The sequence below is a fragment of the Triplophysa rosa genome, linkage group LG8 (genome assembly GCF_024868665.1).
Source record: "Triplophysa rosa linkage group LG8, Trosa_1v2, whole genome shotgun sequence".
NCBI classification, from domain to species: domain Eukaryota; kingdom Metazoa; phylum Chordata; class Actinopteri; order Cypriniformes; family Nemacheilidae; genus Triplophysa; species Triplophysa rosa.
This window is the reverse complement of record NC_079897.1, coordinates 3133567-3160269: the sequence shown is the minus strand read 5'-3', so window position 1 is coordinate 3160269 and position 26703 is coordinate 3133567. Positions and strand designations below refer to the sequence as shown.

At 37.3% G+C, this 26703-nt stretch overlaps 5 protein-coding genes across 7 annotated transcripts; 4 read left to right on the top strand and 1 right to left on the bottom strand.

Annotated features, from left to right (window-relative positions):
* Positions 1–156: 156 nt before the first annotated feature.
* Positions 157–4359, bottom strand: LOC130557991 (uncharacterized). Of its 2 annotated transcripts, none has more exons than XM_057340165.1 (13): positions 4071–4359; positions 3786–3902; positions 3474–3648; positions 3293–3385; positions 2540–2659; positions 2322–2447; positions 1997–2119; positions 1853–1894; positions 1652–1732; positions 1082–1138; positions 796–1002; positions 549–668; positions 157–424 (listed from the first exon to the last, which is right to left on the bottom strand). In XM_057340165.1, the coding sequence occupies exons 3-13, from the start codon at positions 3645–3647 to the stop codon at positions 359–361; spliced, it is 1209 nt and encodes a 402-aa protein (XP_057196148.1). In that variant the 5' UTR covers position 3648; positions 3786–3902; positions 4071–4359; the 3' UTR covers positions 157–358. The 2 variants fall into 2 exon arrangements, with proteins under 2 accessions (XP_057196148.1, XP_057196147.1); XM_057340164.1 differs by lacking the exon at positions 3786–3902 and having other exon boundaries at positions 4071–4140; positions 4223–4356.
* Positions 4360–6091: 1732 nt separating this feature from the next.
* ubqln4 (ubiquilin 4) lies at positions 6092–10909 on the top strand. Of its 2 annotated transcripts, none has more exons than XM_057340662.1 (11): positions 6092–6255; positions 6833–6984; positions 7122–7282; positions 7652–7914; positions 8024–8182; positions 8376–8586; positions 8736–8875; positions 9010–9093; positions 9185–9300; positions 9458–9662; positions 9754–10909. In XM_057340662.1, the coding sequence occupies exons 1-11, from the start codon at positions 6109–6111 to the stop codon at positions 9904–9906; spliced, it is 1791 nt and encodes a 596-aa protein (XP_057196645.1). In that variant the 5' UTR covers positions 6092–6108; the 3' UTR covers positions 9907–10909. The 2 variants fall into 2 exon arrangements, with proteins under 2 accessions (XP_057196645.1, XP_057196644.1); XM_057340661.1 differs by having other exon boundaries at positions 8733–8875.
* Positions 10910–11907: 998 nt separating this feature from the next.
* Positions 11908–13827, top strand: lamtor2 (late endosomal/lysosomal adaptor, MAPK and MTOR activator 2). The gene is made up of 4 exons (XM_057340664.1): positions 11908–12093; positions 12650–12812; positions 13180–13269; positions 13373–13827. The coding sequence occupies exons 1-4, from the start codon at positions 12026–12028 to the stop codon at positions 13427–13429; spliced, it is 378 nt and encodes a 125-aa protein (XP_057196647.1). The 5' UTR covers positions 11908–12025; the 3' UTR covers positions 13430–13827.
* Positions 13828–14065: 238 nt separating this feature from the next.
* Positions 14066–19786, top strand: rab25b (RAB25, member RAS oncogene family b). Its single transcript, XM_057340053.1, has 5 exons — positions 14066–14343; positions 16755–16950; positions 17798–17991; positions 18235–18315; positions 18601–19786. Exons 1-5 carry the CDS (start codon positions 14307–14309, stop codon positions 18726–18728), a joined length of 636 nt encoding a protein of 211 aa, XP_057196036.1. The 5' UTR covers positions 14066–14306; the 3' UTR covers positions 18729–19786.
* A 933-nt stretch (positions 19787–20719) lies between these two features.
* On the top strand, positions 20720–26510 carry rab11al (RAB11a, member RAS oncogene family, like). Its single transcript, XM_057340022.1, has 5 exons — positions 20720–21094; positions 22900–23095; positions 23589–23782; positions 24056–24136; positions 25752–26510. Exons 1-5 carry the CDS (start codon positions 21055–21057, stop codon positions 25886–25888), a joined length of 648 nt encoding a protein of 215 aa, XP_057196005.1. The 5' UTR covers positions 20720–21054; the 3' UTR covers positions 25889–26510.
* The last annotated feature ends 193 nt before the right edge of the window (positions 26511–26703 follow it).

Sequence of the window (26703 nt, the reverse complement as noted above, 5' to 3'; positions counted from 1 at the left end):
ATGCAATATCTTCTCACACACATACGGTATGTATTAAATTGAAGTCGAAGTCAGACAAACTTTGATTTCTGTCAGTTTAAACAGAGGACGTCTATCCTAGACATACCTATCCAACTGTGTGATAAAAAAAGATCTGATCTAAATAAACAAATGTGGTCAAGTGTTGTAGACTTTATTAATAAAACAGGCCCAAAGTAGGGTTTTACGTATCAACAATTTCAGGGAAACTTTAAAAAACATACATTCATTCATCAATGTTATGATTATGATGTTGCAGCTGGTGGAAATCTGCTTATAATAACTCCACTTTCCTCCTCATTGAGAGTTAACAGCAGTTACTTCCAATAGTACAGTATGTTCAAACAACAATGCATGTCTTTTCAGCGTGCATGAGTGGCTTTTGAGCTTGTGGCTCCTCAACAAACTGTAAAACCAAAGACAAACATCATTACAGAGCAACAGTGGATGTGATTGGTTGTTGTTGTTATTGAGGTGGTATGTGATCACTATGTATGTGACATGTTGTGGTTGGGGTGACGATGGAATACCTTTGCACTCCCATCCTTTTTGAACAAAGCTTTCATAGTTAAAGCACAGAAACTCATGGCTACGCTGAACTGAAGAGCTGCTAATACAGTCATCAGGATATGTATGCCTCCTTGAACATCCTAAAGAAAAGAATAAAGGAAATATCTGTCTTTAGTATTTTTAGTTTATTTTTTTTAAAGTAATACAACTTACAATATGCTCTCAATGCACACACATAACGCCACACAAAACAAATAAAACCATTACCTTACTAAAGTTCTTGTAATGAATACAGGCGTCAATGTTATTTCTCTCTTCTTGGGAAATCGTTCTAAAGTGACTGTAGGCAAAAGGAGGATAACAATCTTCATAATAATTTGAACTCTTCATTATTGTCAGTTCCACTGAAAGCTGCACAACAGCTGTGATCGACAGAGCAGCACCGATTATGTTCAGAATCTCTGTGATGACCAGCTGTAACACACATACAATAAGACCTTTCAACACTCAGAAAAAAATTAGAAATTGCCCAAAATACTTCACACGCACTTACCAGAACATGACTGGGAAACTTTACTGCAAGAACACACACAATTCCAGCTACAAGGAACTAAAGGGAAAGCAAACAACTAACAACATCATTCCACAAATTTACATTTTTATTTTATTGCTATCATACCATACTGGTTTGTTTATGCTATCAAACAGCACATGGAAATACATTTTAAAGGATAGTTCACCCAAAAATAAAAAAAAACCTGTAATCATTTATTCACCCTCACATTGACTCTTTATTTTGTGGAACACAAAGAAGAAATTTTGATAAATGTCTTAGTGGTCATTGGGATTCAGTATTGTTTGGTTACAGTATTGTTTGTTTGGTTACCAACTATTTTCTTCTTCTTCGTGTTCTTTAGAGAAAAAGTCATTCAGGTTTATAATTAAAAAATGTGGAAAGAATTTTGGGGTGAACTATCCCTTTCATACTAAAATACACAAATAAAAAATATAAAGCATTCTGAAAGCCACGTGCCTTTGTTTCAACGTTTATTATACGGTTTAAAATATTTCATTGCATAAACTGATAAAAACCTTAAAATGAACAGAATGAGAAATGTCTTACCACAGCACCAAACCAAATGTATAAGGTAAGGCCAAAACACCACAATGCAATGATCACAACACCAATTATTATCTGTACAACCTTTGACATGAGAAAACAATATGTGCATCACTTATATATACAAAAAACGGTCTAAAATTACATTGTAAAACTTGATAATCGAATAAAATATCAAAATAATACTCAACGAGCCGAACTCACTCCGAGAGCTGTGTGAGTGTCTGTAAATGTTCCCTTCATATCCTAAGATATAGAACACACAGGACTGAAGCACAAAATAAACACAACCTATAGGTTATATGAATGTATGAGGTGATAACAGTCACCCGCCCCTGACCCTCTCACCTCACACACACTTAGACTTTTGATCAGGCCGAGAATAAATGGTTTTATGCCCATACAAAGAGAGTCAATGGGTACAAGCGGTTTTTGGTTACCAACAATCTTCAAAATATCTTCTTTTGTGTTCTGCAGAGGAAAGAAAGTCATACAGGTGACATAAGGGTGAATAAATGTTGACATTTTAAGTAGTACTAAAAAGTCATTTTTTGTATATTACGCACAAATTTAGTGTGCGAAAATAGGGCGCATTAAGTACAAAAAAGCGTTACGTATTAAAGTGCACTTTTTTTCACATGGGATAACAGTCCTCCGCCCCAGACCCCCTCACCTCACGCACTATAAGACTTCTGATCTGGCTGAGAATCAATTTTGCGTGCTGAAAACAGAACGTTGGCGCTGAACGTTGATGCACTTCTCCTCCAGGTGCAGCTTCTGATGTCGTGTGCTCCACAGACTGCAAAATCACACACAGAGCAGCCTTACATAAACACATCATGATCACGGTGGATGTGATTGGTTGATGTAATTGTGGTGATAACACGGTACCTTTGCACCCCCACTTCTCTTGCACAAAGATTTCAGAGTCAAAATGCAGAAAACAATAGCCACACAGAACTGAAGAACTGACAAAATTATTGAAGCTGTATATGGTCCTCCATAAATCACCTAGATGTGGGAAATTATGCGTAAACTTCAAGAGAATGATGCCCATGAAACCAGTCAAAGCACATAAACAATATATAAACAAAAATGATCAAGTAATTTATATGTAATATTGATACATTTACTTACAAAAATATTATATACAGTATAATATATATATACAGTATATAGTTTTTCTGATTTTAAAACGTACTATTTGTAGGTGTGTTTAGGTAAAATGATCATTTGTGAACACTAACAATATTTCTTCCAAATTTATCCAAATTTCAAATAAAATAATGTTTTCATTTGAACTTATTTGCAGAAAAGATCCTGTGTATTTTTCAGAACTCAAAGAAAACAAGTTCATATTTACTTTTAAGCAAAACAACAGTCATATTTCTACATGTATTTAGGAAGAGTTCAAAAGTCATTTTTAATGTGATAATCTGGATTTTTATGACAGTTTTCGTGTGTCTTGCTGTCAGTCGTTCACATTGCTGTTGGATGACTTTATGTCACTCCTGAGGTTTGATTTTGTTGAAATTCAACAGACACTGGACTGGAATGGCCACAATGTATACAATACAATATACAAAATTGTTGACTTTTAAAATAAATGTTCTCATTTGTGAAGGAAGAGATACAAAATCTTACCATGCCCCTCAGCCAAGATGAAGCAATAAAAAAGAAAGTAAACCCGAGACAACCTAATGCCAAATTCATGACTGCAACTACTATCTGTACAATCTGTCAAACAAGGGAACAACATGATTTTTAAAGCTGATTGAAAAAATATCCAGATCAATCAATGTACAGTAATGTCTCTCTAACCCACCCCGAAGGCTGTTTGAATGTCGGTCAGCTTTCCTTTCATATCCTGAGACATATCATGTTCTGGACTGTAGCAGAAACTGCGCAGAAACTGAAGCCAAATGGGCCATTTGCTTTTGGGGTTTAGGGTGATGGTGATAACAGTCTCATCCTCACCCCGAGACACTACCAGGGACATCCTGAAGATTTGAACAGACAAAAATGATCGAAGTCCACAGGTGTTTTCACAATTTGAAATGAAGGAAGCATATGAGCAACATTCTTTCATGAAATCAGGTTAGGCAGAAACAATAGAAGCTGGCATGAAAGAAAATACCCAGTGGGAAGTTTCTTTAGGATAGTTATGAAAAGGCTCTTGTTCTTTCTTTCCTAACAAATTGCTTTTTAAAACAGTATTGCCGACTGTCGTTTTCTTGACTGCATCAAAGCTCTTCTAGGAAAAAAACATGCTTTATAAATCAACTTGCTTATGTTTGCAAGAGTTAAGCAGTTGAAATTCTGGTAACATAGGTCTGCTTCATTTTCGCAAACTGTATTTTAATGCGTTTCAATAGCATGTAAAATTTACGGATATTAGGAAACACAGTAAACGTACACATACCTTATGTAATTGTTGGTAACTTGCAGCACACAATGAAGTTGAACTCTGCCTGGCTCTGCTAAAGGCGGAACTGTTCAGCAATGCACATGTCAGACTTCCTTGTTCTTTATCTTTTAAAGAGCCCACGGGTGTATTCTGGTTATGTGACATACCTGGGTAAGTTTAAGGGTTGGTTAGCGGATAACCCCAACTTTCGGTTCCAAAAACGGAGATAACTGACATAACCTCCGGAGCAAGTTATGTTCCAGGGTTAGTTCATTTTAAGGAAATGTTACTAAGCTTTAGGTGTTGTCTGTGCATGTGTGCACTTTTGATGAGCGTCAAGTGGGCGTGGAAGCACAGATTACGTATAATATATTACAATTTTACAGGAATATTACAATTACATTTCCAATCTCACCCATCGCAATTCAGCATTCACAAAATTATTTAACATTTTAAACCTCTACCTCATGTCACAGCAGACCTTCATCCTCTGCTACAAATTCATACTGAAAAGCATTACACAATTTTTTTCCAAAATTATGACCAATGTAGTAGTTTCTAGAATTAAAAGAGTCTCCATTAATATGACTACATCAGCAACTGTTGCAAATAAAGCTGCGAAGTCAGTTTTCAGAAAACCAAATAAAGGTATATATTTTTAAGGAACATACAGAGAAGGAACAAAAAAGAGATTTAATACTGCCTTCAAAATTACAAATGTGATCAAATATATACACAACACAATTTTGGTAAAATACCATGGTAAACACGTTAAAATTACAGTTACAAACATCTCAACAAATCTACAGTTTATGTAACAAAGATAGCCACGATGAGTATATATTTTAAATATTATAGTATAAAAATAGTGCATATATTTAAAATATTCAATTAAATAATTAATTTATAGCGTTTATAGTTTTATAAACACATAACCTCAATAATTTATGATTATTTACTTTATACACTGATGCAGATTTAAGTCTTCTGCGGAAAAAAACTCTGATTTATAACGTTGTTTTACAGTCAAAAACTTTAAGCTTTCCGGCCGTTTCCATGGCGACTCTTGAAATCTGTGATCCATTGACAATAGCTGTGTCTGTGTATGTGTTTTGTGTCCAGTACTTAACAGTGTTCCATTCATTCCCATATAGCCAAACATCCCACTAACAGAACCCAACATATTACTACCAGTAGGACATCCCACCCCAGCACAAATCTTGCATATCACTTTCTTGTGAACCTGGCATCGTTCTAGCAACAGCTGCAAAGCAGTTAAACCTCTGCAATAGACTATATTCCACAATGTTGATAGGTTATACGGAGCGTGTCCACAAATCAAATGTGACACATGCAGCAATGCACACAATGGAACGCAAGTGCTGCCCACCTCTCGAGCGTTTCTCCGCAACTGTAAACGGCTTTGAGAAAAGTTGCTTGCTGCTTCGTGTGGCTTCTGTGTGGTTTAAAATCTATCTAAAAGGGGAATAATAATGCAACTACTGCCATCTATCGTTTTAAAGATGTAATTGCATCATTCAACATTTTTAGTTCACAAAAGATTACGGTATACAGACATGACTAACAAAATATTGATACAAGATCAAAAGTATTACATAGCGATATATGATTGTATTTGCACAACCCCAGTATTTCTAAAATTAAAAGGTGTCGAAAAGATTTATAGAAATAAGATAACAATTTCCACATTTAAATTCAGACCAGTTTGCATAAACAGTCCTGAAAGCATCTCTTTGCATTCTGTACTTGTTTCCTAATTAGACTTGACGCCCTAAAATTAGTTATTGAAGAAATAAAAAATTCCCTAAAATTAAATGTGAACAAAAGGAGTGTTTTAATTAAAGTAAAAACTGAAAAGTCTAACATTTTATCATGTGCCATTTTACAGCGAAGAATGAATGTTTCGTGTTTAACACTCTTACACCTGCAGTGGGCGCTGTGTCACAGACGATGTTGCACGTTCGGGGATTTTCGACTCTTTTCTTCGCTGCTCGTTGGCGCGATGATGTAATCAAGCAAAAGAGGAGTAAAGATGGCGGAGAACAGCGGCACAGATCCGGCCGTGGAGACGAACACCGAAGAAAATGACGCCGCTAGCGCGACTATCATCAAAGTCACCGTCAAAACACCCAAGGATAAAGAAGAAATAGCCATCGCCGAAGACGCATCCGTCGCACAGGTGATGTTTGAGCGTTTTCGGCGTTTCTGTCAGTCAGGCGTCCGTTACCACAGCGGCTATTAGCTTTAGCCTGCGAGCTAACTACTGACGACGACAAACAACCCAAGCCGAAAATCTTATCAATAAGCGGATAAACAGATTTTCGATTGTATTGTTATCAAAATGAGCTTATTGTAAGCTTCTTAGTCGTAATTTTTGTGCTTTTATTTAGGTGTATAGGGCGAGATTTTGCATTTCTGCACTGTCGTTGTGCAACAATCGGCCTGCTCAGGGAGAAGGTTCTAGTCTGTCGCTTTTATGATCGCGCCTTTTCTATTGTAATGGTTGATTTGTTTGTATGTACAATAATATATGAATACAATTGAGGTGTCGAGTCATATAGTCGCCGTGGATATATATCAGTTCTTCTTTATGTGTCTATCTGTTTCGGTTTCATTGGCACAGTTGCTGTTTTAGGTTTAAGGTTGAAGTTTACGACTTCGGTTTTATGATTGGAGCTGTGATTGTGCTCAGACCTATTGTTGTTTTTGATCACATGTAGTACGCAGTTCGTAACGATGTTTTTTCTGTTAAATAGTTTAAAGAAGAGATTTCCAAAAGATTTAAGGCGAAGCAGGACCAGTTGGTTCTTATTTTTGCTGGTAAGATTCTGAAAGATGGAGACACGCTCAGTCAGCATGGCATTAAGGACGGACTCACGGTTCACCTGGTCATCAAAACCGCACAAAAGTAAGAGGAACTGGCTGTAAAGACAAGCTACAAACCAGTTGTTTTCGTATGCAAAGTCTTTTTGTATTGTATGATGGTGCGTTGTGAATTAATGTGGGGATGATTTTGGGTCACGTTTGTATTTTGTTTGTTTTTAGGACTACAAGTGGTGGTAGTTCGCAGACCTCTGCCTCTTCTGACCCTGGACCATCACAGGGCAACAATGAAGGCACCTCAAACCCCAACCCAGCTGGCAACCTGGGAACATCACAGGGCAGCGGGCCGTCCCCTAACCCATCACAGCCAGCCAATATACTTGGTAAATACTTGAAAGAACTTGTTCTGGGGTTGTAAATGGGGATGTTCTGGTCGTTTTACAGATATCTAATAATTTACTTTATGTTTTTGTATTTAAGCAATGGTGTGAATGTAAAATTACGTACACTACTAAACTTACAACAGCTTTTTTTGCGGTTCACTACACTACTTATTAAGATCACATGACCGTTAGTACTAGACTTTATATTTGCAGTCACCATTACAGGTTATTTTTCTTATGAAAAATTGCTGCATCTACAGTGCTATGTACCAGTGTAAGTCCAAGATGAATGTTGCACATAAACCAGTGTTTAAACTTGTTATGGTGTATACCCTAATGCAGTGATAATTGTTTAATGGATTTCTTTAGCTGGGTTTGGTGACCTGTCAGGCCTGGCCAATCTTGGAATGGGCTCCGCCAACTTCATGGAACTTCAGCAACAGATGCAGAGACAGCTCATGTCCAACCCAGAGATGTTGTCTCAGATTATGGAGAACCCGCTTGTGCAGAGCATGATGTCCAACCCTGACCTTATGAGACAGATGATCGTAGCCAATCCACAGATGCAGCAACTCATGGAGCGCAACCCTGAGATTTCACACATGCTTAACAACCCAGAGCTTATGAGACAGGTATGTTAGCATAATTACGGTCAGTCCTTGTATTTCCCACATATCAAGGCTTTCCTCCTGTTAAAGCGGACATACATAAGCTAATTTAAATCTCTTCCTGCTCTGTAAGACAATGGAGTTGGCACGGAACCCAGCGATGATGCAAGAGATGATGCGTAACCAGGATCGGGCGCTTAGCAACCTAGAGAGTATTCCCGGTGGTTACAATGCTCTTCGGAGGATGTACACAGACATTCAAGAGCCCATGTTTAGTGCTGCACGTGAACAGGTTTGAGCTATATTTGTGAATATCATCTGCTGTATAGCTTTTTTTTTATTGATATATCAATACTTCAACTAATACTTAAGTTAATTTATTGAATTAATATTTTGTATAGCATTGACTTGAGTTGCAACTGTAATATTCTAATTTTGTTTGGTGTTAAATTTCATTTAATCTTATATTAAATTTTTTTCAACAGTTTGGAAATAACCCCTTCTCAGCCTTGAGTGGTAATGATAGTTCGGGAACACCGCCCTCCAGGACAGAAAACCGAGAGCCCTTACCAAATCCCTGGAGTTCCCCTGACAACCCCTCCTCTGGGACAGCTACCACCACCAGCTCCACCACAAGCTCGACCACACCCAGTGTGTCTAACCCTCTGGGCATTGGCTCCTCGAACCTTGGCAACGGTAATTGTTGTTTATATTTATATTTTCTTTAGGGTCAGGTATGCAAAAATGGGTAAAAATTTAATTAGAAATGTAATGTCAATTTAACCTCTCTGTTTTCAAGCAGGTACTATGAATTTGTTGAATCTGATTTGTTTTTTTTAAAGTAGGTATGTTCAATAGTCCCGGCATGCAAAGCCTCATGCAACAGATTTCGGAGAATCCTCAGCTGATGCAGAACATGCTTTCTGCTCCTTACATGCGTACCATGATGCAGTCCCTATCCCAGAATCCTGAAATCGCCTCACAGGTTAATAGATGACTTTTTGTTAAAGTTGTAAAAAGCTTGGATGTTCTATCAGTATTAGCTCCATATGTTTTCTTATTTTTCCTTTTTGAAAAATTCCTTTCCTTATTTTTCCTTTCCTTTGTGCTTGTTTTTAGGTGTTGATGAACAACCCCCTCTTTGCTGGAAATCCACAGCTACAGGAGCAAATGAGACAGCAACTTCCTGTTTTCTTACATCAGGTGTGTGTAGTAGGAATTGCCATTAATTCTGTCTAGTATAACAAGGACAATTTAGTTTTCATTTTTAAATGTACTTTCATGGGATTTGCAGATGCAGAACCCAGAAGCTCTTTCTGTCATGACAAATCCTCGAGCCATGCGAGCCCTAATGCAGATCCAGGAAGGACTGCAAACCCTTCAAACCGAAGCCCCTGGAATCATGCCTGGGTGCAGTTACATTTTTTTTAACTAGAAATGCGTGTATGGTGCTTTTTTGGGTGGGCTGAAAAATAACATTTGTCTTAAATACTCTCAAGTCAGTACTCTTACCAAACAAATGAATGAATCTGGACTCCTTTAGTAAACTTGCCTTCTTTATTTCTAGTCTGGTGCCAGGTAGCTTGCCTGGTGTTATCCCAGGTGGAGTTCCAGGTGGAGTCCCAGGTGGAGTCCCAAGTGTTAATGTGACCCCTGAGACTGCTCCACCCGCTGGCCAGGGCCCCGCCCCTGCCCCTGCTGCGGGGACTAATCCCACCCAGCAGCAGCTCATGCAGCAGATGTTACAGATGTTTGCTGGAGGGAATGCTTCGGTACTTTTATATTTTTTCAGTAACAGTACTGTAAACTTTGCATTCAGACTTTGTGTGAACAGTGTACATACTTTATCATTTTGCTTTGCAGACTCAAACTCCAGAAGTGCGATTCCAGCAACAACTGGAGCAGCTGAGTGCCATGGGCTTCATCAACAGAGAAGCCAATCTTCAGGCCCTCATAGCCACGGGAGGTGACATTAACGCCGCCATTGAAAGACTACTCGGCTCCCAGCCTTCCTAATTCCATCGGCTGAGAGCACGCAAAGGAAGACAAGAAACGAACATAGTCCTTCATCACTTAAAATCTGATGAGCCCTGCATAGACAGATGTCCAATTACTACTTTCTCTTTTTTTTTTTGCTTAAATCGTTTGATCTCTGAATCATAAGCAAATGGGGGTTCAAATTTGTTTCCTTGAACAAATAATAAACCACAATCGCTGTGAAATGACGTCACACTAACCCTCATCACTAGTACGATGGGATAAAGCTTAAATTGGCTGAACCAAGTTTAGAATACCATTCCTAACAGTTAAAACGTACTCACATGAGGCACTACTCAATGGTTAGTGGAGTAAAAACTATATGCTTGAATTCCTAGGCCAGAGTTATTATTGTCTGTTGTGAGAGTGCTTGGTTTTTCTTAATTTCTCTGTTTTTCCTTAATCATGCCTGATCAAACCAGTATTTATTGCAAAAATGTAGAGCTTACCCTTTACTCCCTTTCCGCTCCTCCTCATTTCGCATTGATTTGAGAGTTCCTTGACATTTGTTGTTAATTGGAATCTAATAGACATGAACTTGTTCGAGCACTATAACACAATGACTCTGATCGCTTACACCTCAAGCTATATAGAAAAGAATGCATTTTGGAAGCGAGATTCAAAATAAAACATCATCTCTAGTCGTTTACCTTTGTGAGGAGTATAAATCAACGGTAAAGGCTTGTCATGTGGGTAAGGTTGAAACAAAGCATCAATAAAATATTTCTCAGCTTAATGAGCCATGGTGAACGCAGACACTATTTGTTTCCACTGTGTCTTTATGCCCTGACAGAGATTAGTGCCTGGGGAGACCTGTATTCTGGATTCACCATCCTGAAGTTGATATGAAAAATGATACAAAATCTGGTTATGGCATGATAGTGATGCTAGCTTTACTGTACAACAATCTCAGTTATAACCGACAGTCATCAAATGGAACTAACATCTGAGTATTCATGTGAATTAAAATGTGTTGAACTTTTTTGGCGCTTCATGTTCACAATACACTTAACATTTTTTTTCAGTCTCAGGTTGCTGGGTTTAAATCACTATTGGCCTGATGGTCAACATAAAAACGAGGTTCTACCTTCAGTACCGATTTAGACATTAGTTTTGAGGCTTACAATTTACAAATTTGTGTGCTCAAAGGAAATTCTTTATTCTTCACAGATCATTACATTTGCTACAGTGTAGTCTTTACCTGGCACCACCAAAATATTGTTAAGCATGAAGTTTGCTTTAGCTAGATTGCAACATTTAACTTATGTATTTTAATGCTCCGTAATATCTGACGATAAAAACAGTTCCCACAGTCAAGAAAAACATGAAAATTGGGTCATTTTAAAATGATCATTTTCTGTACTGGAAAAGTTAGAAATTAATTGATCTTACTACATTTAAAAGGTGTCAAAAGGTTTAACTGTATTGGTAATATTTTTCCAGTAATTTTTATACTCATTACAATCATTAACATTAGTGAGTGCATTACTAAACATAAATTAACAATGTGTTATACCAGCTTTTATTAATCTTTGTTTAGTTAATATGTGTGTTAATTGTTCATGTTAGTTTAGGGTGCGTTAACTGATGTAGGCCTAATAGAGCATTTTAGTTTTTGTTGAAAATAAGTTTAATAAAAGCTGTACAAGGATTGTTGATTGTTAGTTCGTGGTAACTAATATGGTTACATGACGTTAGCAAGTATTGCCATTTTTCAACTCATAGTCAACAAAAATCTGTTAGCCTTTTACAAGTCTGTAGAAAGACTAACTTAACTGTTAATGGGAACCCTATATGCTTAAACCTAAAGACAAATTAGAAAAACTAGCGAAACTCATGTGTTGTGTATTATTCATTTGAGATACTTTATGACCTTACTGTAAACTTGTTTCACATTCTTAAATGCATCTAATTCAACTTTCTTTGCTAGTTATACGCCACGTTTTTGTAGCGAAACCGGGTGGCACTACATTTCCCATAATTCATCAGCCCGGAAGTTGAAGTCAGCTGACGGCCGAGTTCTGCATTTTGGAGTTGGTTGCTACAATCTCGCTTAAATTCGAAACGTTTGTTGTTGTTTATTCTTTTCCTTTACATTATGTTGCGTCCTAAAGCATTAACTCAAGTACTCAGTCAAGCAAATACAAGTGGCGTTCAAAGCACACTGTAAGTATACGGAAATCAACCTTTGTTCTTGTCTTTAGCCTTAGCTTGCAAATAAAGTGCTGTGCTTGGTTGTTATTATGATGTTAAAATATTGCGCTTGATTCTCTTTATACAATGCTTGGAATGTATTCATCTTGTTGGCCTGTGTGTTCAATCGTTAATATGTCATATTCATATTGTTGGTCATATTCATACAGTGGCTCCAAAACAAGCCACACTGAAAAAGGTTTATTAGGTATTAAATGCTACAACAATAATATAGGGGAACATGCCCATAGTTAATGCGTTTTGTTTTATTGTGAAAATGAGGGGGAAGTGATTTTATACATCCTTGATTTACCACCAGGTAAAAATGTTTTGAGAAAAGTTATTTCAAAATAAAAGCTGTTGAATAATTAGTTTGAATATGCCACTTGCTTTATCTTATTTTTTTATTATCAAATGTGATCACAGTGATGCATTTTTAAGTGTGTATTCAGTGTCCAGATACCATTGACAACAAAACTCAGGCTGTCTTAAGTTTTGCATTGTGTTTGTGGTGTTTTGTTGTTTTTAGATTGTTGAATAATGAAGGCTCTCTGCTGGCCTATTCTGGATATGGAGACACAGATGCAAGAGTCACTGCAGCTATCGCCAGCAACATCTGGGCGGCGTATGACAAGAACGGCCATCAAGCCTTTAATGAAGACAAATTGAAATTCATTCTGATGGACTGTATGGTAAGGATGAAATAAAGCAATTGTGTTGATAATTCAAATTTTAATCTTTCATTTATTTTTCCAACATTAATGGTCAACTTGCATCTATACATGATGATCTAGTCAACAATCAATCTACATAATAAACTACCAATAAACAACATATATAAAACGCACAGTATGCATGACATGCAAAAAATTCAGCACAGCAACAGATAATACAATTAAAATCGTGTCAACCTATGTGTTATAAGCATTTTCATCTAGCTTATTCCAAAAATTGAACTAACTTTCTAACTAACAGAAAGTTTAGGGTTTATTGGTCTGCAATGCTGATATTTTCTTTTTTTTCTTTTCTTTTCTTTACATTTTCTCTTCCTCACTCTAGGAGGGCAGGGTGGCCATTACCCGTGTTGCAAACTTGTTGCTTTGCATGTATGCCAAAGAGACTGTAGGGTTTGGGATGCTGAAAGCCAAGGTGAGACGCAGAATATATTAACTATTAATTATATCAACTGTATAAAAATTCTAAATTGTTATGTTTTCATCAAAGTAATTTTGCATGTTTATTGTATTTGCAGGCTGAAGCATTAGTGCAGTACCTTGAAGAACCACTAACGCAAGTGGCAGCATCATAGGGTGTTCTTAATCATTGATACATGTGTATTTGTGTACATTGAATATTGGTTTTGAGCAAAATTGTATTCTAGATGATGTGGAGACTATATTTCTACTGCTTTATTTATTTGCCATCAAGTAATCTTCGCATAAGCATAATTAACTTTAATGAATCTGCATGTTCTATTACTTCTTGTTTTCAATACGATTTTTGAAGTCTGTGATCAGGGTGCATATAGTGTTCGGCAAATGAACATTAAATCTGTTTATTGGTGAAAAAACTGTTGTATTTTCTTCCCTAAAACCAAAATTAATTTATTAATGCATTATTGCTTACTAAATATTCATCCAAATATTATGCTTATTTCATCTTGTTTTAATCTTTATGCAGTATTTGTTTTCAATCAAAAAATAAATGCATTTTGGTATAATCATATTTTACAGTTGTTTAAGAATACATTTTTATCATGTTAAATGAAAATTTGTGCCATTTTTCCAAGGCAAGTGATCTTAGGAAAGATGTTTTTTCAACCGCCTGAGGGGGGAGCTGCGTGGTGTGAGTGTCTTGTTATTGGCTGAGCAGGTGCACTATTACATCCAGTTTCATGTGACTGCACCTGCCCTACCTGTTTGACCTGACTTCAGCTCACCTGAAGCCACGCCCACCTTCCCCCACAAACAGCGCATCTGATAGCGGAACTGCTGGCTAAATAACATAAGCAGTTCCTTGTCCAAACAAGTGACCCGTTCAACATACACGGCTGGGTTTGATTTCTGTTTTTTATTGCTTTTGTGCTATAGTGAGGCTATTTTATTTTTCTTCGGGGTAGGTTGGAATTGTGACTCATGCTGCAGTAATCTAGATTTGTAGAGAAAAGGTTGAACAGGAGTGAGAATATGGGGTCTGATGAGGCCTACAACTTTGTTTTCAAAGGTATGTTTTGCTATGCTTTTGTATATGTTTGCTTTACAGACCTTCACAGATTGAAAAATATAGAAGGAACTTTCATGCCATTGTAACAGAAGGAATTCTGTGTAGCATAATTAACATGTTAAAACAGTAATTTACAAATCTGTTATTTCTTTCATTGAACATTTCAGTAGTGTTTTGGAGTAATTGTTGTTAAAAGAACCGTTTATGCATTATGGCCTGCTGTCGATTTCTCATGGCAGTGATCATTGTTGTTTCAAGAAAAGTTTATGAGAAATATGTCCTATAGGCCGGTGTGATGTCCAAAATCAGATTTCCATGACAACAGTGGTTTGTTTACACAAGATTAAGTTGTTACTCAGTACAGGAGTGGAAATAGCTGTACTTGTCGAAACCTATTTCAAAACAGTGAACTGTAAGAGCAGTTAACCAGCATAACAACACCTTTAAAATGTTCCTAATTGCAACTTTATCTCATTATATTAAAATATTAATCAAGAACAGTTTAATGATTTGACAGTTTAAATTTAGGAGCTTTTCAGTCCTGTAAAAGTTTCATCTATTTCAACTCAAAAACTAGTTCAAAAGCTGCCTTGGATTTTTTTAGGCTATAAAGCTTTAACTTGGCAAATAGCCATGGTATAAGCGTGATAATCCACGGCTAGCCGTGCATTAAAGGATTTAAATGCATGACGTGGAGGCGAAGAACCACGCGAAGCGGAGCCTTATACCATGGTTATTTGCCAAGTTAAAGCTTTTATTGATGTTTACAGTGTCATTTTAGATCAAACAGGTGAAAAGACGGACTGGAGCTACCCGTGCGTTAAAGGCTTTTAATGCACACCTTCCAGCCAATCAGAATCTAGCATTCAAACAGACCATGGTATAAAATCCTGTAATGCACGGCTAGCCATGGATTATCCCTTACTTAAACTGCCGGCTGGGCAGTGAGGGAGTTTAACTAAACCCCCTGGTTTAATCTGATTCATTATGTCAGACAGTGTTTTTTTTTATCTCTGGCCCAGAACCAAAAACTTTTTTACAGACAAGGCTTAAAGATAGTCCCAGACTAAAATAATTTCTTGAGCTGTCCTACCTAAAAAAAACTTGCCCTGACATATCAATATATCAGTGCAGTAATGTTTTTTTTCTAATGCATTTTTATAAAAGGGACGTAAGTATACGAATTCAACTAAGACATAGTCCAGGCTTAAGCTAAGCCTTGCCTGTGAAACCGGGCCTTTATGTTTCTCCTTTGACTCATAAGACCCAGTTTAGTTCATGGATCACTGTGTTAAAAAGCTGAAGATTTCAATCATGGGTATTGAATAAATATACAAGATGTAGTGCTGTGCCTGGACATGAAATAATAAATCTACCCCAATTCCAGTAATTTCATAATTGTCCTGGGTGGAGTGTTGATTTTACTGATGAGATGTTTGAGTCATCCTAGTTTGCACCCACTGTTAGCTAGATTAGGCAGTGTTAAACAAACTCATCAGATGTAATAGTGGGATTGTTTTGACAGTAAGATTAGTTGGATCTTTGTCTCAATGTTTCATAACATTTACGCATTTAGCAGAGGCTTTTATCCAAAGCGACTTACAGTACATTCAAGATATATATTTTTTTGTATCAAACCCACAACCTTTTGCGCTGCTAACGCAATGCTCTACCGTTGAGCCACAGGAACGCATAAACATCAAGCCTGAAATATTTCCAAAAATGCAAGTGTAACATCACCTTGAACCTAACCTTCTTTCATTTATAGAATAAACATAAATATTCCCTTACCTTATTTCCTCACTCTGTACATGGCTGAGATGAGTATGAAGTCATTAGAGTTTTTTTTTCATTTAAATTTTTTATTTGTGCATAAAAGAGCTCTTTATGTAACCATACAGCCTGACAAAGAACCTTTAATGACCCTTCCGTTTTTAAGAATGTATCCAGTTAAAACTACCAGTTGCTTTCTTTCCTTTAGTGTATTATTTTTCAGAAAACAACTGTAGGAGCTGAACTTCTCATACGGTAATCAATAATCTGTACTGATATTCCAAAATTCACCCTGAACGAGCAACTACACCTCAAAATGTTACTTAAACTACATGTGGGCTTAAAACGGTGTCCTGACCGATGCAGTTTTGTGATATACTCTGAATTTCTCAAACTTACCCACAAAATCCATCAAAACAATGGTAAGATGTAGCTGACTGAATCATCAGTCTGTGAGCGGTTGGTCCTTTAATTCACAACTAATCATTGACTTTGCACAAAGAGAGTGTTGCACAAAAACGGCCGTCCCTAAAAATGAGATTGTGAGTGAGCCCGATGAGTCGGCCATGACCTTGACCTAAAAACCAGTTATCACTCAGTATACTCCCCTCACATGCACAAACCTGTTTTTATTGCAGTGGTTCTGATCGGAGAATCTGGCGTGGGCAAGAGCAACCTGCTGTCACGCTTTACCAAAAATGAGTTCAATCATGACAGCCGCACAACCATAGGAGTGGAATTCAGCACAAGGACTCTGCAGCTGAACGGCCTCACCATCAAAGCTCAGATCTGGGACACAGCCGGGCTGGAGCGGTACCGGGCCATAACCTCTGCGTGAGTTAACCTTGGCGTACTTGACAAAAGTTGCTGATGCTCAAACAAATGTATCCCGAAGGCCAGCTGCGATTAAACATCTCACTAAAGTTCAAAATACGCTTATATGCAAATACATTTTTGACTGTATTTAAATTGCCATTCATGTATTCTTTGACCATTTGAGAACAATGCAACAAAGTATGTTGCACCACCTGTTGCTATACAATTCTTCTCTACTTGATGTTGTAAATTAAACCAATAAGCCCCAAGAAGCAGTGGGTTACAGTGCATTTTATAACCGCTAAAACCCCCTTAGCTGTTATAAAATGCACTGTAACTCACTGCTTCGAGGGGCTTATTGCGTTTATAAAACGGTTATTCCATATGCGTATAGTTTCATCAAATAAAGTAAATAAATTGATACTTACACTGTAAAAAATGATTTGTTATTTTTTGTTGTTTCAACTTAAAAAAAATAAGTTACCTGGTTGCCTTAAAATTTTAATGTAGTTCAACTTAAAAATATTAGTCAACACAACGAGTTTGCAACAAATTCATTAAGTGAACTAATATTTTTAAGTTGAACTAACTTAAAATTTTAAGGCAACCAGGTAACTTATTTTTTTAAGTTGAAACAACAAAAAACAACAAATCATTTTTACAGTGTAGGCTATGTAATGCGGTCAGCTGTTATGAATCGGGCTATTTTATAACGGCTTAGAACTCGGCTCAACCATCAGAATCAAGGACCAGAACTGACTGTTTTATAAACTTTTCGAATCCATGCCTCTGTCACAATAGGTTTTATGACATAAAATGTCAATTGCATCATTTTAGCAGGTGTAAATCATTTTCTGTCTTTCAGATATTACCGTGGCGCAGTTGGGGCTCTTCTGGTCTATGACATTTCAAGGCACTTGACCTATGAAAGCGCCGAGCGTTGGCTGAAGGAACTTTACGATCACGCAGATCCTCATATCGTGGTGATGCTCGTGGGAAACAAAACAGACCTGTCTGCCTTACGTTCTGTTCCGATGGAGGACGCGAAGGACTTTGCAGGTAAGACTAGTTATGTTCGTGAAAAAAACGTTGTCATTATTTGCAAGTGCATATTTTTTTAACCTTTCAAAGAATTCTCAATTATCTCCAAAAGAAATGGGCTTCAAAAGATTTGGAATATAGCACATCATATCTATGATATGTTTGTAGTATCACTGTAAACTGGTCTTGCTTTAGAAAATGTTTCAAAAGAATGCAGCATTATAAGTTGATGTATGACCATCCTTCTTTGTCCCAATCCAGAAAAAAATGGTCTTCTGTTCATGGAAACGTCAGCCTTGGAGTCAACAAACGTTGAAGCAGCATTCAACACTGTCCTTACAGGTTAGTGTTTATTATCAACACATCACAGTTTATTTACATGTAGTTTTCTCACTCAAGGTCGACACATATGGAATCGTGACAGCTAGAAATGTTGAAACTTTCCAGTATGTTACTTTTAAATTTGGAGAGAAAACACCCATTTTAATATTGTGCCTTTGACTCAAAACCTTTCAAAACGGAGAAATATCCATTGAGATTGTGACAACTAACATTAAGCTCTGATAATACATACAAAAACATGAATTGTTTTTCGTAATTGCAGTGTATTTGGTCTGTTTTTCTCAGAAATCCATAAAAAAGTGAGCAGCAAAGAAGTGACTCGAGGGTCTATAAGTGCAGTGACACTGTCTCAACCTAAATCTCCAGCCGCAGATGCACTGGAGGAGAAGAAGCCGTGCTGTAAGAACATCTAATAGAACAGCCTGATGGAAGGACGTCACAAGGGTCCTCGTGGAAGTGTAAATTCAGGGTGTAGAACAGATGAATTGCGTATAAATAACACGCGCGTTGCATTATCGTGAAATACGTACGCCAAAGTTAGATTTTTTGTGTATGATACGCCTATTTTTGCGTGCATATGATACGCCAATTTAACGCGCGTGCATATTAACCGGCAATTTGTCTTATTAACCTGTCCCCTAACCCAAACCCTAAACCTAATGTTAGCGTGCGTGCATATTATAACCTCTACCCTAACCCAAACCCTAAACCTAACAGTATTATTTTCATGATTTCAGTGTTTCCTCTTCATGTAGGCCCTACGTTTCAAAATGGCTGCCCTCCAGTGAGGTGCACGCAAACATTGGCGTATCATATGCAAGCAAAATCTAACTTTGGCGTACGTATTACACGATAATGCAACAGCGTGTTATTTATACGCAATTCACGAGACCGGGTTGTGTGGATCCCGTGTCGATGAAGTTCAAATGAAACGATAAAGTTCAATGAAGGTCGAATGGAAAGCTAAACCATTTCATTGGCTGACATAGCCGTATATGTATTCTGAAATATTATAATTAAAAGGCATTTTTATGTGTTTGTCAAATTTGGCGAGGATATACGCCAATTGTAGATAATTTTTTCCATGTTTCTTATTTCTTTGCAAAATGAAGACTTTTTTTGTTTTTGTAGATTTTATTTATAAAATGTCATGCTACTTTCCTAATATCAATTGATCTTTTTTAAATCAATGAGTGTGATGCACATTCATGCACACAATTTTGCTTTTGCACACACAATTAAACGCTGTATTCATTTACTTTCACTAATTGAAAATGACTTTTAAATTGTATGTTCAAGCAAAGTGCAAATTTTTATAAACCAAATGAACATGTGACTTTTTGATGGGGTGTTATTGCCATTGTGATGAGGTGATCTCTGATGCTAAACGTATTGTCAGTTACTGATACAGTTTGAGGAAAAATTTGAATATTTTCCTATGCAAAAGCAGTGACACTTTCATCAGTCCAGCCCTATAGTCAATTTCTGTTTAGGATTCAGCCCTAGGGACAAACGCTTCTCAACATTTTCACAATTATTGCCCACACAAGAAAATATGCAGTTCACTAAACAGACCGTGGTACATGGGGTAAGTTTGGAATTTAGGCTTTTGGTTAAATGTAGTCAAATAATTGTTGGCTAAATGTTAAAAAATAATGTACAAAAATAACAAAACTTTATTTGTAATAGAAACTTCAATAAAGTAATATTCATTAATCATAAATTAATTATATTCAGATTTTAAAAATAAATGTGACGAAAAACACCATTTTACTAAAGAGGTGTTTGAAAACAGCATACAAAACCGCTGCTGGAGAAACACATTTTAATAGTTGTATACCTTTGACTCTAAACCTTACAATTACTGTGATATATTTCTTGGGAGTCCTGTGTGACAACAGCAAAAACATGAAGTGTATTATGTATTAATAGAATTAATGACATTCTCAATTCATTTCACTTCTCCAAGTGAGGTTAGCTGCATTCTTTAAAAGGAAATGAGTCATCAGTCTCTTCTACGTGGCATTTCCAGGCCCCACCATTCCTTGTGGAGCGCGAATGACGTCACCGCTGCGTTGCTATGGAATGTGGACGAGCTCACCTGACGCACACCTGCGTCTCGGCGCTATCTTTTATTAGCTGTTCGTGTCAGGCAGTGGCACATCATGTATTTATCAAACCTTGTGTTTATATTATATATATATTCGTATCATTGTTATTCGTGTTATATTTCCCTAGCGATTATAAAAAGGTACACACCTGTGACGTTGCACCTGTACGGAAGTCCCGCGCCGAAACGCATTACATTGGTCCGTACCTCGACGGTCGTGTAATTGATACGTTCGTGAGCCAATCAGATCACACAGGAGGCGGGTTTACATGCTAGGAACATGACGTGTTGTTTGCCTTAAGATAAGGAGAGAACGGGGTGAAACCTGGATGACGTATCCTATCAACACCGTGCGAAAGTTCATCATCAATAATCTCATTTTGCTTTAGGCTTGCACTATATGCACTGCTCGACAGACGCGGAACTGATCATAAAGTTTTATGTTTGATTGAATGTGTTTTTGACGTCTGAAGCACGCGCGTAATGAAGCGCTCGTGATCAGCTGCTTCCTCTCATGGGCAAAGTTTCGTTTACTTCGCGATAAATTTTTACGCGCAATACGAACACTGTAACTACTTTTACACTTGACAGCACGGACTTGTTATTGAACCTGTAAGAAGATTAAAGTCATGACGGGCCGAGAAGACGAATACGACTATCTCTTTAAAGGTGAGTTGCGAGCAGCAGTCTTTCAATTGAACTCCACCATGCCGCCCGTGACATTGTTTTCCTGATACTGATATTATTTCCTGATGTTAATCGTCTCTCTCTTGTTGTAGTTTTCCTTTATGCGTTTAGTTGGTAAAACACTTTACAGGTTGCCACGACATAAAAGGCACAAACATCATTTTAATTCATTGTAATGTGAGTAGGCCTACACGAATATACAACATTTGATTGTTTATCAAACATGGTCAGATGTTGAATAGCCTACTAGTCGTTTTATCTTTACGACACGGAAATAAAAGTTTTGGTAGGTCGGAAATGACTTTGTGAAACAATAATTTGGGAAGAGCTGATTTTGATGACACGTGACTGATTTCCTTCACAAGTGACCGAAATTTTAATGCAGTTAAACCGGCAGGACCTGTATAAAATCTGGATTTTCCCAGGATGAGTTTGCATTCAGAGGGTTTAAATGGCCTTAAAAAAATGCCTTTAATGGCCAAACGTTAAGGATTTTTCTACTTGCCCTATCAAGTGATTCCCATTTTTGGGAAGGGTTTTTCTACTTGCCCCCCACCACAAATAAATGAATAATATTATCTAGTTATTTATTTTTTTACCAAGGTAATCTTAATAAATAAGGTTATTATACAATTAAAACTATTAGCCTAACTATTGTAGACAACGAATCAATAAGTGATAAAATAAGAACAAGTAATCAAAGTACAAATAAATGCAATAAAGCAAAATTATTATAGCATAATATGGGCATTATTTTGTGTAGATAAGAAGACATGAAAGAGAACTCAATTCAGTATTTTGCACATCGTCCGACTCCCAAGATGTGGCTTTCCAGTCATGTCCATATGTTGAGCCCTGGCTTATGCACATGTTTCCTAATGCACCTGTAAGATTAGATCACGCATTTGTCAGTTCACAAACGTGTTGATTTGTTTGAATAAAACCCTGGTTTTCAATAACACTAAGCTTGACCGGTCACCAAGTTTAAAAGAAATCTGTTTCAATTATTAATGGGTTATTATGGTGGAGCCTATTAATGTGTATGTGGATTCAACGTTCCTTCATTTTGTTGAGTTTGCAGTACTGACTTCTTTAATAGGTTCGATGAAAATGATAGAAAATAATCAAGATGACTACCTATTCACCCCCATGTCATTCAAAACCTGTATATTGGTTTTCTTGTCTGCGGTACATTAAAGGTAAAACCCTACCATTTTTACCACGTAGCAAGCGGAAATCCATACGACTACTGTGCTATATGTCAAATCTTTTGAAGTCCAGTTGGTTCCTCACAATGAAGGAGTCATACCTCTATTAAAAGGTTTCGGAAGTGAAGGTTCTTCTAAAAGTCTATGTGTCACTAAAAATAACTATATTGGAAAGACATGAGGTTAAACAATGAAAGCATTTAAATAGTTTCTTTGCGCTCAGATACCTTATTCTCTTGCATGATTCGGAGAATGTTACACATTAAGAAAAATTGAAAAGCACATCCGTTCTATTTTTGCCTCCTTCGGTGAGAGCGAGACATCACCAGTATGTCGTAAGTCTACCCGTGTAGGTGAAAAGGGAGTTGTTCTTTAGTCTCGTTTACTCATTGTTAAAACGGCTTTGTTGAAACACACCCTGTGTGTGTGAAATATCTGACTGTAATTGCCGTTGTGTGGTGAAGAGAGGCCGGTTTCCTGACACAGCACAAACACAAACCGAGACAAAAGCACGCACAATAGCATATGAAGAAAACCATTAAGTCGAACCAGTTGATCTCACGGTATCTTCTTCCGCAGTGGTGCTGATCGGTGACTCGGGTGTGGGCAAGAGTAACCTGCTCTCTCGCTTTACCCGCAATGAGTTTAACCTGGAGAGCAAGAGCACCATCGGGGTGGAGTTTGCCACACGCAGCATCCATGTGGAGGGCAAGACCATCAAAGCCCAGATCTGGGATACAGCCGGACAGGAGAGATACAGAGCCATTACATCAGCGTAAGAGTCTTGTTAGAACATTAATCAAATAAACCCTGTTGTGTATTTTGTTCTGCTGAGACCATCACAACCTTCAAGAAACGGGTAGCTAAAGTTTCACATCTTTGAAGAGCAGAATTATGTAATTATGCTAAACACAACCCCAAAATATTTTTGTTTCCTATTTCTTAGCTTTTTTTATTTGACTTCGTTCACATGGCATTGCGATATAAATTGTTTTGGGCTCTTGCAAGATAAATCGCTTGTAAGTGCCTTTGTATTAAAGCATCTGCTGGCAACTCGATGTTAGCATTTTTTCCACTTAAAGGAATAGTTCACCGGAAAATCAATCGTGACATCATTTACTCATTAACATCATTTGTTCCAACCCCCTCTTATTTTCTTTATTTCATTAAGCGTAAGCTTTTCAATGCAATGGCAGTAGAAGGTAGGATCACATCTAAACCTACAAAAACAAAGCAATGTAAACCTTCCACCATGTGTGTGTTTCCAGGTATTACAGAGGTGCCGTCGGCGCCCTGCTGGTGTATGACATCGCCAAACATCTGACCTACGAGAACGCAGAGCGCTGGCTGAAGGAGCTGCAGGATCATGCCGACAGCAATATTGTCATCATGTTAGTTGGGAATAAGAGTGACCTGCGCCATCTGAGGGCCGTGCCGATGGATGAATCCAAAGCGTTTGCAGGTTGGAGTAAAATGCTGGGAGAGTTACATTGAAACTGCTTCTACTGAGAGTACAAGCTTTGTTAAAAATGTCAATGCTACCAATACATTAAAGCTATTGAGAAAAGCGAAATATAGTTTAAATGTTTTTACCACTGTATTCAGCAAACTTTCAAGCATAAAACAATGGCTATTAAAAGAATGAATTAATTTATGTTGGTGGTCAAAACAGCTTATCTTGGCATGCTTCGATGTCAGTTAGTAACGTTGCTTTGTTGGATTGTGTGTGTTACAGAGAAGCACGGGCTTTCATTTCTGGAGACATCCGCTCTGGACTCTTCTAATGTCGAACTTGCCTTTCAGACCATTCTCACAGGTAAGTTCCACAAATCATCTAGATGGGTGAATTTTACAAAGAAAAGTCCCAAGTCATGTAAGAACATTTTTTGGAGTATGAATCTTGAATGAAACCTGTTCAAACACATCTAGGTGATATTTCACCAGAATACGGATTATAACAATGTATTTACATTTAAAAAAAATGATTAACAAGAAATACCTCTCAGCTATACACGATGTTAAATTGTGACCCTGGACAACAAAACCAGTTTTATGAGTCAATTTTTCGAAATTGAGATTTTTACACAATCCGAAATCTGAATAATTAAGCTTTCTACTGATGTATGGGTTGTCCGGATCGGACAATATCTGGCCGAGATACAACGGTTTAAAACTGGAATCTGAGGATGCAAAATAAATCTAAATATTGAGAAAATTGCCTTCGAAGTTGTTAATCCGAGGCACTGTAGCAGGCCATCCACTCATAAAAATAAAGTTTGTATATATTTAGGGTAGAAAAATGACAAAATATCTTCATGGAACATGATCTTTACTTAATATCCAAATGATTTTGGGCATAAAAGAAAAATCGATCATTTTGACCCATGCAATGTATTTCTGTCTTTTTCTAAAAATGTTCCCGTGCTACTTAAGACTGGTTTTGTGATCCAGGGTCACAATTGTTCATTTGTCAAAAGAAACCATAATTGAAAACTGTCAGTTATATACCTGAAAAATCCATCAACCGACCGTAATCTCTGCCCACCTCTCTCACCGAAATCCGTCGTGGAAGAAATATTGTTAGTAGTTCACAGAATAAAACAAAAATAATCATTTTACCGAAACGCATATAAGAGTGAATTCAGAAAAACTGAAAATGGCATGGTCTCTTAATTATTTCAGCGGCTGCATGTTTAGGCTTTCGTCTAAAGTCACATTTTTATGCTAAAACAATTTTTAAATTATTTTTCTAGTTTTTTTTTACCTTGGAATTGCTAGCATCACGCTCGGCCTAGCTACAAGATATCAAAGCAAATTATGAGATTGTAAAAAAAAAAACTTCATATTACATTAATGGTTTTTAATTGTTGTTTTACAGTAATAGGAATCTAATGAGAATCACCATTGAGAATAATGGAAATGACAAAAAAATGACACATTATGGTAATGAGAATTTGTGGGCAGGTGCAAAATTGTCATGAAAATAGTGTCTAAAAGATTATTAATGTTCTTTTTAATTGTTCTTTTAATTTCTTGATACAAAATTTGTCTTTCTTTTGACTATGTAATAAAATGTGACCTGGATATATTTTGGTTTGTTTCATCCCAAAACTATTACAATTGAATATATCAAAGTGTGAATGAAAATGAAAGAACATAACATTCTCTGTAGTATTGCCACTAGATGGCATCAAACTCCATGCCATAGACGGGCAATACTATGAATGAATGTAAGTGTGTTTTGAGGTCAAACTCAAGCTCATCGTCCAGAAGTAGTGCTGTTTTTAACTCTTCATTTGGCCCGGGAAATACCTCTCGGCTGCACAATGTTAAATTGTTCATTTGTCAAAAGAAACCATAATTGAACACTGTCAGTTATAAACCTGAAAAATCCATCAACCATCCGTAATCTCTGCCCACCTCTCTCACAGAAATCCATCGTATCGTCTCCCAGAGGCAGATGTCAGGGCGTGGTGATTCCGACTTCTCGCCCAACTCCAAAGTGGTACCCATCACTGTACAGCCGACGCAGAATTCCGGCAAACAGGGCTGCTGTCAAAATAACTAAGCCGCCACAGCGCCACCACAGGGTTTGGGGAAATTTGGAAATTTTTGAGCAGGCTGTTGTTGGGCTGGGCATAAAGACAGGCCGTGCTCGTGTCTGACCGACTGTTGTGTGCCCTCTGCGTGGCGTGGGTAGCATATGTAACACACCTCTACTTGGTTATGCCCAGAACGAGCAAGTAATAAGCTTCAAACTTGGAAGAGCTATAGATGTTGAAATTGAATGGATCAAGCATTTTTTTTTTACTGAGCTTTGCTTTTTGTTTCAGACTAAATAGAACCGGGCAGTTAGCTGGGGCGCTCAGACGTGACCGCTCTTATTTTTCTGCACTTCAGTCTGCTTACAAATGAGCAGAAACAATTTCACCAAATATTTTTTTAGAATGTGTATTACTACTTTTAAATATAAATTGTTAAAAGGTTTTCATAAAAAAGGGGAATTTGTTCAACGTTGTGTTTTTCTTTAGTTTACCGCCACTCAAATGACATCTTATCGCACATCTCTGAACCGGGAAGATTCAAAACTGAGGTCACCCTAGACACATTTAGTTCATTCCTGTGCACACGGTTAGTCCTGTAACAGCTCTTCTGTATTTATTGAATGCAAATATAATCTTGATATTCTGTGGTGTTTTGTTTTGCCTCCTTTATATGTACGATATTATTGATTGGGATTTCTCAAGGGCTTCTCCAGCCATTTCACATTTCAGCTGTGGCTGTCTGTAGTCATGTTTCTTTCCATCAGAGAAGCGTCCTTTGAAAAAAAAAAAAACGGCTGTATAACATAAGGGAGAGTACCTTCAGGGTTGGGAATCGGTT